This window comes from Ptychodera flava, chromosome 14, assembly GCF_041260155.1.
Source record: "Ptychodera flava strain L36383 chromosome 14, AS_Pfla_20210202, whole genome shotgun sequence".
NCBI lineage: Eukaryota > Metazoa > Hemichordata > Enteropneusta > Ptychoderidae > Ptychodera > Ptychodera flava.
The window spans coordinates 13,201,712-13,216,252 of NC_091941.1; the positions used below are offsets into that span (position 1 = coordinate 13,201,712).

At 39.8% G+C, this 14,541-nt stretch overlaps 1 protein-coding gene across 1 annotated transcript in view; it reads left to right on the forward strand.

The window, feature by feature from the left end:
* Positions 1-10,138: 10,138 nt before the first annotated feature.
* LOC139149421 (sodium/potassium/calcium exchanger 3-like) overlaps positions 10,139-14,541 on the forward strand; it is a 38,072-nt gene continuing 33,669 nt past the window's right edge. The window contains exons 1-2 of the mRNA XM_070721185.1: positions 10,139-10,610; positions 11,279-11,455. Of these exons, the coding sequence (XP_070577286.1) occupies positions 10,505-10,610; positions 11,279-11,455 (283 nt within the window). The 5' untranslated portion in view covers positions 10,139-10,504. The remainder of the gene's footprint in view (positions 10,611-11,278; positions 11,456-14,541) is intronic.

Below are 14,541 nucleotides of genomic sequence, written 5' to 3' on the forward strand. Positions count from 1 at the left end.
GCAACCTCTAATGTATCTGCCTTTTGTTCATTGATAAACGTCTTGATGTCACTCCGGATGCACCTTTTAAATTCCTCAATCAAAACAAGTTGTCGTAATTTGTCATAATTCTGACTGACCTTTTCAGAAGAACACCAACGATCAAACAGTTGTTCTTTTGTTCGAGCAAATTCAACATAAGTTTGATCCTTCACCTTCTCACAATCCCTAAATTTCTGACGGTAAGCTTCAGGCACCAACTCATAGCCCTTGAGAATTAATTCCTTCACAGAATCATAATCTGAAGCCTGCTCTACTGACAACTGAATGTAAATTTCTCTGGCTTTACCCACCAAGCACTCTGCAAAAGCATAGACCAGGACTCCTTAGGCCAATCAGACTCTGAGCAATTTTCTCAAAATGAAGGAAATATTTATCAACATCCTTTTCTTGGAAAGGGGGAACTAATCTGAAATGCTTAGTGATGTCAAAATTGTCTGAAGGGAGAATTTTCCTGACTTTCAAGCTCTAAACGTCTCATTTCTAACTGCAGTCGGTGTTCTGCTAATTCTCTTTCCTTTTCTTTTTCCTCTCTTTCTTTCTCCCTTTGTCTTCTTCCATTGGCAATTCTTTCTCTCTCATTTGTAATTCTAGTTTCTTGATCTCCAAATTTGTCTGCATTTCTAATTCTAATTTTCTTAATTCAAAGGAAGACTCGGGCTCATAATCTTTCAGGGTGGATTCCTCAAATTGGCCTAAATCAACCAGATGTTTGGCAATACGGTACTGTATTTCCCTCTTGCGCATAGATCTTTTAACTTCTACTTTAAGGAAATTTGCCAGTGCTATGAGGTTGTCTTTTCTGAGGGAATCAAATGTGTCCTGATCAAGGTCATCCATAAATTCGTCTGGCTTAAATTCCGCCATGATTAAATTTCGCTGAGTTCACAGTATACAGTAGTTTTGAAAAGGCTGTCAAAATGTTGTCAAACGGCTCAAAATATTCGTATCCCGGACAAGCCCCCAATTTGTTACGTGCAGAGAAACGAACAAAAGGGTGGAACTCAGCAGATAACGTTTAAACAAAATTTATTACGAAAAAAAACTAATTGCTAAGTCAGGGATAGAGTACAGGCTTTAAAAGTGTACAGACTACTTATCTCAGCTGGGACGGCAAAGCTCCAGTCTCAGAGTTGTAACAGTCAGTCGGATGAATGAACAGTCCTTCGGCTTGCAGGCTTGTAGTTGCACACAACCACAGTATAAATCCAGCGTTGACAGTGAAGGTCTTGAAAAGTCTTGAGAATGACTACTGCTGGAGTTTAGTAACACACAAGAGACACGATCCCAAAAGTCTGACTGGAAGCTGTGCACGTCCCTTTTATAAAGGCATATAAGAACAATCTAGAACTTTTATTGACATGCTAATTACTGTTCTAAAATTATCTCCCTTACACAACTAATCAACTTTCCAGAACATTCCAAACATGACTAATTGAATTCAAGGTTGTGAGGTCATCAAGGGCAGTGACCTTGAGAATGTTCTAGACTAATTGAACTCAGGTCATGATGAGTGTGGGGGAAATGACCTACATAAACAATATATATATATATATATATAATATATATATATATATATATTATATTAGACCAACAATCCCTTTAAAAGATACTTGAGTGGTCTTCCCACCAACATCACTCCTGTCTCTTTTTTTAACAAGTGTTGCTATTGTCTCCCCCAGAATCATTAATTAGGTAGTCATCTTTTCGTACTAGCGGCGACATCGTCTCCGTGCAGAATTCAACTTTCTGAAGAACCTTAAAACATTACTAAACATAATTTTGTGGTGAAAATGAAGTGCACTTCGATCAATGATGGGCATCGCCATGTACTAAAAGCATTTTCCTTTCCCTCGTTATCGACTTCGATTTCCGTGCGGACGTGACATCGCAAAATGCCGGGTGACATCATATCAGCGAGTTCATGAGAATGATGATACAGCGAACAAAGACACAGTTTGCGTGCAGCAGATCATTCTAGAGCATTAAAATGAACAATATCTCATCGTAAAAACACTGGAACTGAATGGAATACATGCACTAAACATTGTAAAATCGACACAGGCGACGCAGATGTCAAACGTCTGTTGTCGCTTCGAAATATGTTTTTCTGCGTAATTCTTGTTTGTGCAGCAAAATCTTTACTTCTCTGCGTCGGCTGTGTTCGATCAAGCGCAGCACAAAAAACGCTTCTTACTGATATGTTTTATTTGACATTGTTGTATTTAAACACGAAACTGCCGAAAGCTTCGGTGATGGCAAGTACGTGTACAAAGCAATACATTCAAGATAATCGAGTATTGGAATCTGTGACGTCATGCTAGCCATGGCTCAGAGAATATGGCGCCGGTAATTGTTTTGTCACTTCCTCGGAAAGCTCTTTTCTCAAGGACAGACAGATCAAACGACTGCCTTTTACGTAAAAAAATAAAATTTAGAAATGACGGTACAACTACATACACTTCTCCTCCATCTGATAACATCCCTTCATACGTCATATAAGTTCTGTGCAGTTCTTAGGTGTACATTTCGAAAGCTTTGTCGGTTTCTCGCTTCGCGCTATGGGACTGCTGATCAAATTTCAGCGACTAGGAACACAACGACGTGGTGCAGCAGACCGAGAGGGGTCTCTATATAGAGAGACACGGTGACTTGAGACGTCTGTATTCACTTAACGGTTAGCCAACCACGTGACACGTGCTCAAAAGGTCGGTGACGAGGTTCTCGCTTTAAATAATTACTGACGAAAGGGAGAAACTTTCCGCTTAAAAAGTGGAAATATTCAGTGACTGCATTAACTTTTTCCGAATCGCCTAATCTTTCACTGTTATCTCTTGTGGTCTTACTATGCTGTCAACTTTTTCCAGCATTTCCTTTCTCAGGCCAATGAGTCACTTTGAAAAACTATACAGCAGAGCTTAAAGATGCTGAACATCTGAGTTCCCGTCCGTTGAATGCATTTCATGGAAGCATGGAAGCATGATAAATGCTGACACAAACGTAAACACGCCGTCTCAAAATATGTAAGTCCATAGACAATGACTGTAAAGTCTCTCTCAGAAAAAAATATGTGTATACATATATTAACATAAATTACAAAGATGCATCAGATATTGTTACTTTGTATACTTGAAGCAATTTTATGTTATTATTTATAACGTAACGCTATGCTTTTGCAATCGAGCCTTGAAATTTCCCGCAAGGACATCTGTATACTTTAGTGTATATATATATATATATATATATATATATATATATATATATATATATATATATATATATATATATATATATAATATGTAAGCAAAGGCAGTTACTAGTATGTTGTGTCTCACAAATCCATCAATCAGATCTTCTGTCTATTATAGCAGATACAGAAACAACGCATTCAGAGAAGCGCACATGCTGCAAATCGCATATATGTCAATATAAGCACCAATGATAACATAAATACTAATGGATATACTGTAGATAGATAAAGTCGATAAATGTAAAGATATAGTTCGTGATTGCAGTCTTGGAAGACTTTGATGAAGGAGATTTGGAATCTTCGAAGGGAGCCTAGGCTGTAGTTAGATTATCCTTTTTCTCAAGCAAAATGTGTCGCTTAACTCAAAATGTCGGTCTATGTTGCTGAAAGACGGCATTCCTACAATCGCGGCAGCGAGTGAATGAACGCCGCATCTTTTAACTTCGCGAAGGACGATGTGATTAGTGGAGAAACGTTGACCGGATATTGCAGAACTCAATTAATCATTTGAATTACTTAATAAATTTGTTTAGCATTTCAAATGTCGATCGGGATTTCATAACATCGCAAGCAACCATCAGTCGAGAGGGATTTGCCGCCAATTCAAATGAATTACTTAATAAATTTCTTTAGCATTTCAAATGTCGATCGGGATTTCATAACATCGTACAACCTTGACAAGCAACCATCATTCGAGAGGGATTTGCTGCCAATAAAGTGTGCTTCTAGTGTCATTATATGTATGTTATATATATACATAGACCATTCTCTCTCTCTCTCTCTCTCTCTCTCTCTCTCTCTCTCTCTCTCTCTCTCTCTCTCTCTCAGACAAAAAGGGAATACATTTAACTTTGGGGACAACCTTTACCATCGGTAAAACAATGCGATGCCCTCAAATAGACTGGCGTCGACGTTGAGGTTTTTAATAGAACAGTTTATTTTCCTTTTATGGCAATATCACAGATTGTTATAGACTAAGATATAAGAAACATGAGGAAAGTGGGAAAAAGGGAGACGGAAAATAGTTGTCAACAATCAACTAGTCGAGTCCGTCCCCGGTTTACAGTATTAATCTCGATCTGAGTAACTGGGAAAAACTGTTCATAAAATATTTAAATTACCAAGAAATGAAGGTATGAATGAATAAATAGATTATATGAATTAACAAACAAATAAATTAACTGTGAGGAGAAAAGAGAAAGATTTGCAAAAAATGCGAAATGGATACTTTCAACATGAGTCAATGAATCCAAGGCGATCAAGGCAGTGATTATACATGCTTTATATCTGATTTTTGAATAGGGAATATACAAGTGAGATATATATATATATATATATATATATATATATATATATATATATATATATATATATATATATATTATTACATTCACACATACATACAATATTAAATATATGAAAAATGGCGGCGCACATTGGTAGTCTACGAAACTCGTTTTTAATAGAGCAATTTAACTGAACCGTTGTAAGCGTTACAAGTGTTTAAAAAGTCAGATATGACATCAACTATGTCTTGGTTATCGTAACATCATACAAAGAAAAATTAATATTTTGCCAGCACACAATACAATAGGCAATCACTGACTTGTGTATTTGAACACTGCTACAACGAAATCATCCTCATACACATGGCATGTATTAGCTACCTTAGTTCAAAACGTAAATGCCACACTTACTTTGCTAATTGAATTGATTTGTGGTCTTGATAATATTGTTTTCCTTATATGGTAAAATTTAATTAAAAATGTAAATTTATATCACATATTCAATACAGTATATAAACATTCGACCCCGGAATACACGCGAGCGTCCCAGGTTGCTGCCGACGAGTTTCGCTTTGGCAACTTGAGGGAATAAATTCCTCACTCCGTGTGATTAAAGCCCGATATTGATAGGTATGCCGTGCATGGGAGAACTGAAGCACACATCATAGCCCGCGGAGATGCTCATGGCGATCTCAAGTTAATCAGCATGGAGATAAAAAGATATGTATTAATTGTATGCTTCCATGCTGGCAAAGAATGCAATTCTTGATAACGCGTAATCGTCGATTGCAATCATGTTATGTACAAGTGATGTGCCGTTACAAGTTTTTATATCCTGTGTTATAGCCTTGGCTAGAGTAAGTTTTTGTTTCTGCAAAATACTCGGACGGTTTTTATTCGATTGCCATTGATAATCCTGGATGTGTAAGTTGCCGGTTTACATTTTGGAACAGAAAAAAATGAAGAGGCAAATTAAATCAGGTTACGAATCATGCCCTAAGTGTGCAACGATCCTTCCATCTCCTGCGGGAAGTTATCTGTTGATTGTGTAACGATCTACTTTTTGTAGTATGACACCTATCTGAAGAGCAATCGAAAATGCCTCTGATCGGCAAATGAAACTTCTGCCTTTTAAAAACATATAGACGAATTATGTATGAGTCAATTGTAGGAAAAGGTAATTCAAATCATATGGCGTTATAATTGTTTGAGTACTGATGAAACCATCATCATAGTTATCAAAAGAAAAATTCTCTCAGTTCACCCAGGGCAAGCCTGAAGACAATCAATCAAGCTGATTATGCTGTAAGGCTTCCTTTTTACATTCAAAGGGAAAATATCAATGTACGTACGTATGTTTTCACACGTACATTTTGGGTCTAAATGCAGCTCGGTCTTTTGTATCTGCTGATGAGATGTGTAAAATATATTCAGTTGTTGATTTGTGTATAGAGGAAAATGTGAAAGGTCAATTTCACGACTTCACAAAGTGAGTGGGTGGTTTATCAAGACTCTACTGTATTCGGCTTTAGTGAATTTTCACGGTTATTAGGCGTAATAGTGTAAGATACGTGGATATTGTAAATATCGTGTGGCAAGGGAGAATAGCGACTCTCTGTGTTTCACTATACCAAAATTTTGTTGAAGGTCAAGGTTTTTACTTCGCCCTGCTAAATGACTGATGTATGTTCGGACTACAGGTCACTTGCCCACTAAGTTTTCATTGGTGTCAAAGTCGGTGTAGGTCAAAGTTAAGATAGATATAATTTTTTTTCGCATTTGGTTTATGGGTGAAATTAACGAATGAAAATGAATAATATTCCTTGTCGCAAACATTAGACGAATCGATGCTTAAAATAGCTGGGATCAAGTCGTAATGGTATTCGGCTAGTGTATTTCGTCTGTCGATCATAAAAATGGTCATCACTAAAGAACTTATTTGATTATTGATTGGTTTTTGTTATAAACATCCTTCGACAATTATCACGTAACATATACATGCGACGACCTGTACAATCTCGTCTTTTCCCTCTCATATACTGTATATCCACTCATTGCCAGATATCTGTTACCCACAAAGCACTGTAATGATATACCCCATTGTGATGGGATCAATCGTGAAACTCGTTTCAATTATCGTAACAGAATTAGTGTAGTTATTTAAATGTCCTGCAACAGTAAGTCATGGTCAGGAAACGGCTTACCTTAAGCTTGTCAGTGTGCCACGCACGTGCCTGAAATATTTGCAACAAACTGTGCATTTGAAGGTGAAATTAAGATTTCGCATTCATTTCACACTGAATGTACCAATAATTGGTAATCTTCAGTCTTCAAATCATGTTCGGAATGATTAACCCTTAACTTTGGATCAAATGATCGAAAATTTTCTTATTATAAAATTGCTCGCAATCAGCTTGTGGGCTGGATACGAGAAATACGCTAAGACGTTTGTATTTCGGCTGTATGGTTTGTTCTGTCCTCCAATGCTATCTGAACTGATTGCGATACTGAACGTGCTAGAAGCGAGCGCTGACCGAGAATGATTCTTTAAAGTATGGGCCAGCCTGTTTTATTCGCGAAAACTGTCCCTGGAAACCCACACTCAGACAAGGTCTATAGAATCTTCAATGTCATCGCACATATGGGGTAACTGTAGTTTATCATATCGTATTCCCATTTTTCAGTCACAGTCCATTTTGAAGGATTGAGGGACAGGGGGTTGTCACAGATATTTTCCGTACAAAACGGTCTAACGGGTTGCCAAATTTGACATATTAACAATAGTTTCTGCACCGGATGGGTAACGCAGGATGGCTCAAAACAAAATAAAATAAAAACTCTACGAGTACTGCCAAGTCGTTTGTATCGTCTGTCTGTCACGTTGTATGCGAGCACTGTATTTATTAGTAAACAAAAACGATGACATTAGGCTGTGTTTCACAAGGCTGGTCGCATACAATGCCTCGAGCCATGGAGAAACGCAGAGCGTGTTTTAATCCAACGCTAACGATGGCTACAGAAAGAGCACGCTCGCGATATCTCGGTTGGGGCACCCACCAAGTGTAGTGGAGTACAGAAGAATTACAAATCTGATTACAATGGCAGAAATCACACTAAATAATAGCAACTGATTGTGTAAAAAAACCGCGTGACTTCGTCAAACATCTTGCTTTTTTTCTCTTTTGCGACGAAACCGGCTGTATAGGTTCCCGACAATCACAGTCCCTCCGTCACTGCCACAAGAAATGATACTGACAGTGACGCGAGAAAGGAAAATATCGTATACAACTGAATTACTTCAGCATATGGACACGAGCCGCTAGGTATCAAGACAGTCCATTATTGTTCTGTGTAGTCCACCTGGGCTCAAACGAGAGGAACTTCGCCGTACAATGGACAGTCAAATTCCAAAACGCGCAATGTGCGATTGTTTACATAACAGGGATCACTATTGTTGGTCGATGAATTGAAGCGGACTGAGCGTTGACAACGTTTTCGAAACAAATTAATACCGGGAGAAATTGTCAACTCAGCGTACATCTCAAGGACGCTGCACAGAGCAACACGACTCGCGACAGGTCAAGCAAAAATCAGGTCATACCACCCACACCCTGGTAGGGCCAACTATCCCCGTGGATGCAGTCTGGTTGTCTGTCCATCATGTGTGCTGTGACATCACGGGTACACTAACAGATACATGAATATCGTAAATATACAGTACTCTCTGACCTAACTGAGATTATGTCGAGAGACGAAAATCACTACAATAACTGAAAATAGCTAAGGAGTAATAACAGCAATAATAACACAACGAAGCAAAACAAAAATAAAAACAATCATCATCATTATCATCACCATCATCATCATCATCATCATCATCATCGTCGTCGTCATCCTCGTCATCATCATCAATATCATCATCGTCGTCGTTGTTGTCATCGCATGATCATGATCATCATTATCATCATTATCATCATCCTCGTCAGCATCACCAACACCACCACTATCATACATGCTGCTTGTAAATACATCAAACAGGGAGAAGGTGACAATAAAGCGGTGATGTGGGCGTGACTTATTCGTCGTTTTTAGTTAAAATAATAAAATGTCCATTTGCCGCTAACGGCTCATTTCTATTTCGTAACACTAATCACAACTCTTTGTCACTTGGCCACACGCTGCTAGTAATTTGTACACAAACATCACTTTTTGAAATGGCCCGGCGAGTTGAAATTATCGGCTGAATATATCGATCTACCAACATCGCGCGAGATACTGGTGCAGCTGTGTTTTCACTTCTTAATGTCTCGCGTGATGTTGACAGATTGATGCAATGGATAAGATTAACGCATCGGACAGTGATGTCGGGCAGATTACAGCATAGAGTAATGGCATCAAGCGGTGTGAAGAAACAAGAGGGACACCACTATGAGCAAACACGATTTTACAAGAATATTGCAAAATAAACGGGAAGAATTGAAGAACATCCTTATTCAAAGTTTGATTTCTCCTTCCCCACCGATAGACAAGCAGGAAACACACAGGCTGGTGGGCAGTAGTTTAAAAAAGAATTTCAGTTAATGATAAAACTAATTAAGGCTACAAGTGTATTTCATTAAACATAGAAACGACTTTAAAAAAGAAACAAAACAAGAACCGTAAAGTTGTGAAATGCTTAGGATTTCAAAGACAAAAAAGAGCGACGAACATAGAGATTGTGATATTGTTTTTAATGGGCAAAAGGGCCGGTGTACTTGCTTCCAATAAGTTTCCTGGTGTCACTGTATACATGGTATATCAGTTTCGTTGAATTTAACATGGTCACGTGGTCAACTGGTTGACCACTTTGTTGACATACATGTTTTCCCGTTTGCTACGCATTGGTGATTCTGAAGAGAACCCTCGACACCCGCTTTATCGTACCCTATGGACAAAAACGCCTGGGGATTCTATTGTTTGGTATTTGAATATGAACACAATTTGCGCATTGCATGCACGCTACGCAATTTTACTTTGTGATTTCAATGCAAATACTTTAGACCATTACGCTATTGTACTCATCACTGAAACATGCAGGATCCGAGATTTTATCAATCGCTGATAAATAAGAAGGACGTAAACAAACAAACAAACAAACAAACAAACAAACAAACAATCAAAGAATCAAACAATAAAATGATAAAAATCGATCTTGCATGTGCAAATAATCTCTCCTTGTCTGTCGCACGTATCTTTCTTATTTACCTTTAACAAACTGTCTGCCTTACACCCCATCACCTAAACCCGCTGTTTCAGAGTTACGGAGTCCTGTTCATGATGATAATAATATTGGTGATGATAATAATGATGTTACTGATGGTGAGAGACCTGATAATCATACGCTTTGTAGCGATGAATGATTTCCCCATTTGTTTTCAATGCTCAAATGATAAACTTTTCTCATAAACAGAATGAGATCGTTGGTCAGTGGTTGGCGCTATAGTATTATGCAATGAGATCGCCCAGGATTTGTCGACATTGACGTCATCACTCTGCGTGAAGAGGCGCTCCGATTGGTAACAACACTGCTTCACTGTCTTTCGACCAACACGGTACGCTGCTCTGCTGAAGCCCATGTTTAGCATAGCACTCTGAGCTGTAGCACGACCTGGGGCTATCTCTTGAGTTTGGGAACCATCGTGGAGGATATTTTCTGATCAGTGGATTTGTTTTCTTGGCTCTCTCTCTCGTCTTCTGCTAGACAGCGGCGATGAACAGAAATTCCGACAGTGTACTTACTCTCGCCATAACGTGACTCCCTGTCCGCTGCGCTCAGTCTCGGCGTAACCTAAGTTCACCGTGTCTCATACAGTGCTGTAGTGCTTCGTTCCCGTGGTGAGTTGCCCAAAGTAGTGTCCTTCAATCCTCGGAGCCAACGGCTGTGAAAAACATGGCTGCCCAGCGAATCACAGGGAAGCCAGTCTTCTTACTGAGGAGAGTTCTGTTTGTTTCATTGATGCTATCGCTTTCTGCTGTGATTAGCTACCTCAACCAAGGTGAGTATAGACTGCCTGTAGTACCTAGACACCATCCCGTTCTGACCTGTTGTGAAAATCGCCGTATATCAACGCAAACAGTACCGTTGATCGCATGTAGACGCCCACCTAGTAGCGGCCCCTGAACACTATAAAACCGCCTCCAAATGCAGTCAGTCCATTCCTCTGGTGACTACGCATTTGTTTCGAGCTTTTGCCTCGTCTGGTTTTGAATGCATTTGGCTTGGTTTACTTGGGAGTATAACATAGCGTGCGCACTGAGTGCCACATTTACACGCTATTGTCTGACGCTCTCAAAGAAATTCTTTCAACCATTGGTGGCTATTATTTAATGCATACATTCTATCGATTACAAACAGCCGTGTAAAGTCTTACAGCATAGCCTACACTATGAGCACTCTGACTTTGAGCGTGTCGGCTTTTCAAGAGGAAATGACATCTGTGTCCTTCAGTCCGTAAACGAAACGCCATTGTGTAAGAGAGTGAGTTTCCCATGTTGTGAAACGATATCTGAACAACCCTCTCGGCCCAATTCGATACCTGTGTACCGGTAAAGCAATCTCTCCCGTCACCAAACTTTTTTCCTCGATTTAATTTGACACCGTGTACATGACATGACACTGCGCACTCTCTTGTCTCCCATTTCTTCAATCAATACCTAAAAATAGACCGCACCAGCAAGGAAGCCGTCGATGGACCGAATGCAGGGGACTCGCCGATAGCGTCTGGAGGTAAAGGGGTTTTGTTGAGGAAGATCCTTTCGACCCCGAACTATACGGTGAATGGTGAGAATGAGACTGACTCGGGGAATAATGATACAGAAGACGAATTTTGCATCCCTCCAAGTAAGTATACTATCTTGTGAGTCCCCCCCCTCCCACATCTATCCATGATTTATGAACCTTAGACGCAACGTCCAATTATCAGACGTAAATAATTCTCACCGGGTCACGACCAGTGTCCCCGTTCTCGTTTGCGTGGGATTAGGTGGCGATACGCGCAGTTGCTATGGTGACGTCCCGTCAACTAGCGCGCCAATTTAAAAGCAGAATTTACGGTTACTTTTCATTCCACGAGAATATCGGCAATATACAGGTTCACACTTGATATCGTTTTCCGTCCGTAGACTGTCGACGAAGCACCATCCGCTTTCTCTGTTTCAAACACACGTTTCCATTGCAGCTGTGCGATGCTTATGAAAATAACGTTCGTGTGTGATGCCCAGTTGACCGCGTATCAAATATGATATCTTCCATCAAGGATTAAAATGTCATGCGAACTTTAGTAAATACAGCAGTATATGTTAACCCGGGACTAGTTGGAAAAGTTAAAACGGCGCATTTGATGACGATACAATGAATTAAATTTATGACATTGTGAAGAAAACCAACTAGCGATTCCTTTTATTGCAATCCCTCCGGTGTGAATGTCTGATGAACAGCTTTCATTTTTACGACTCGCCCTTTTGTTCGGGCCGCAGTTCAACGTCATATATTACATACTAGAAGAACGATGTGATTTTCATTTGCATTCTGAGATTTGAAGAAAACGATGCACCGAACGACTTTAATTAAACACACAGGCACGTCCATGGCAACGGAGGCTTTTCACTTCTGCGCTTATAGTAATCCGCACGAGAGAAAAAAAGATCGTAGCAGTCTAAATACAACATCGCTTATTGTAAACTAATTTTAACAAAATACGATAATACCGGAATATGTTTAAGAGTTTTCATGAAAGGAACCTTGAAACCGAATCGATAGTAAAGTCAATAAGATTCTCGAAGTGGTTGGAATATGATGATTCGTTCGGTAAGTCAATATCCGGACGATTTGGCGCTCAGTGCATACTAGCGGGTAATATTATGGCGAGTACCGTACAACTTGCAAGTTAAACTTTCACTGGAGTTCGACCACAGTCCCTCTACCCTTTGCACGTTGTTACGGCTCAGGCCACATCGTATGTAGTGGCGATACAAAACCATCACCACTCGACAGTGGTAGCTCTTGGATTGATTCTGGCGGTGGTAGTTTTCAGTGCGCTGGCGACTGTTTATCAATGATGTATCTTCGAAAGCCGAATGGGGACAAGGAGAAATATCGTTGCTCGGTGAATTCCCTGAATGTATAAAGTTCTTGTTGTTCAGTCTCAGCTGAAGAACGATATGAGAAACGTTTTGAATGCATTTGATAATGATAGTGGAAAGGCTCTCAAAACAAACTCGTAAATTGGCGGAGTGTCGACTTACTTTTCCTCGTCGCTGTGACCTTAGTCAAAGTGCATAGTTACTTTGTTTAGCAGGTTAATTCGCCTCCATTTCCGTTTCTTCCTACTGAAAATTACCCTATTCAGACATGATGCCTCTGCGGATACGTTTCAAGGCTTTATGGATGCAGTCGGGCGTACTGCTGATAAAAAAATCTATTTGTGTGAGATCGTCTGCAGAAGTTGTGTCGATAACACTTCCTAGGCTTTCATCGAGATAGAAACACAATAGAGGCCTCGCCGAGGTTGTACGGGAGATGTGCGCGCGTTGTACTGCGAATAAATCATTGCGAGATATATAAGTATAGGCGTAGCGGTGTTTAAATAAAAGAAAATGAGCTTTTAGCTCCTCTCGCAAGCCGACATTTTCAGATTGTATCGATGTGATCCTATCAGTATGTTCTGATGTTGTTGTGTCCAACATGAGTTTACTTATATTGCAAATCAGATGAACCTATGCAAGTATGCATCCGCAAACAACTTTGGCATCGGTTCATTAATCGTGGTTAATCACGTGAAAATCGACCGTGGATTGAAACAAATCGTATTATAACTTATAGCGTTCAGATTCTGAAGGAGAGAACAGAACACCAACAAACTGGTACATGGTGCGGGATGAATTCTCGCGAGATTTCGATGAGTGGCTGTCGAATCAACGGGTATAATCTGGATGAGTTTGCATATTAATGAAAGACATTGTGCCTCTTTATGTCAGTTTTAATAACATGTAAAGATTTTAAAGAGTAAATAGAGGACGCGAGCTCGGTCGTTCCTATCATTTTAATCATTAAAAATGACTGAATAGTGTCTTCCGTGACATTACAAATTACATGTTACTATCTTAATCCTGATGGGGCGTCGAGGGAACCGCCCCTTTTTCCCGCTCTGAAGAGAAAAGCTTGAGACATGCGAATAGGGCAATTACCCTTCCCAAAGGTTATCCTGACCTTTGACTCGGGGCGATGACTTGTTAATCGTCCACTCAAGTGATAAGGAAATTGGTTTTATCAGTCTGGCGTTGGGGAAATTAAGTCATAAACCTAAAGGATATAGACTGCACTGAAGCTAAAATTGATTAAAAGTAACTTTTTTGCTGTTTAACTTAACAAAGTTCAATATTCCGATTCGCGCGCCGTACCTATCTAACGACATATATAATGGAAACGAAAGCAGACTCCATTTGTATTCAAAGTAGACCTATAACGAAATGTAATTGATTAGGTGGCCCTTCTACGTCTAAGCTGACCTTTCGCTTTGACTTGCACTACCCCTCCCCACACCATCCCAGGGGACTGACTCCTTTACCCTTTGACATGTACACATACAAAACACAGGCATACATAAGAGATAGACAAACGAACAGCTTCCAAGGAAAGCTGTAAGTGAAGATGATTTTTATTTACGTAGCCAGCGATAGTCTCCTCTTCAGATGGACTCAGAGGTAAACTTTCCATTGAAATATACAAAATGACATGACCGAGCAGTTGAAACTCCAGTACGGAAATGTTGCCATCACACGATGGGTTCCATCCAGGTGACTGCGTAACCTGGTAGTCCGTCCTCGTCCTCGTCTTAGCATAGCCATCTTGCAGGGCAGCAGGAAGCAATCTTGTAGAAACGAAAGACGATCATATCGGAAGCAGCATCATTTTAGAATAAAGGCTAC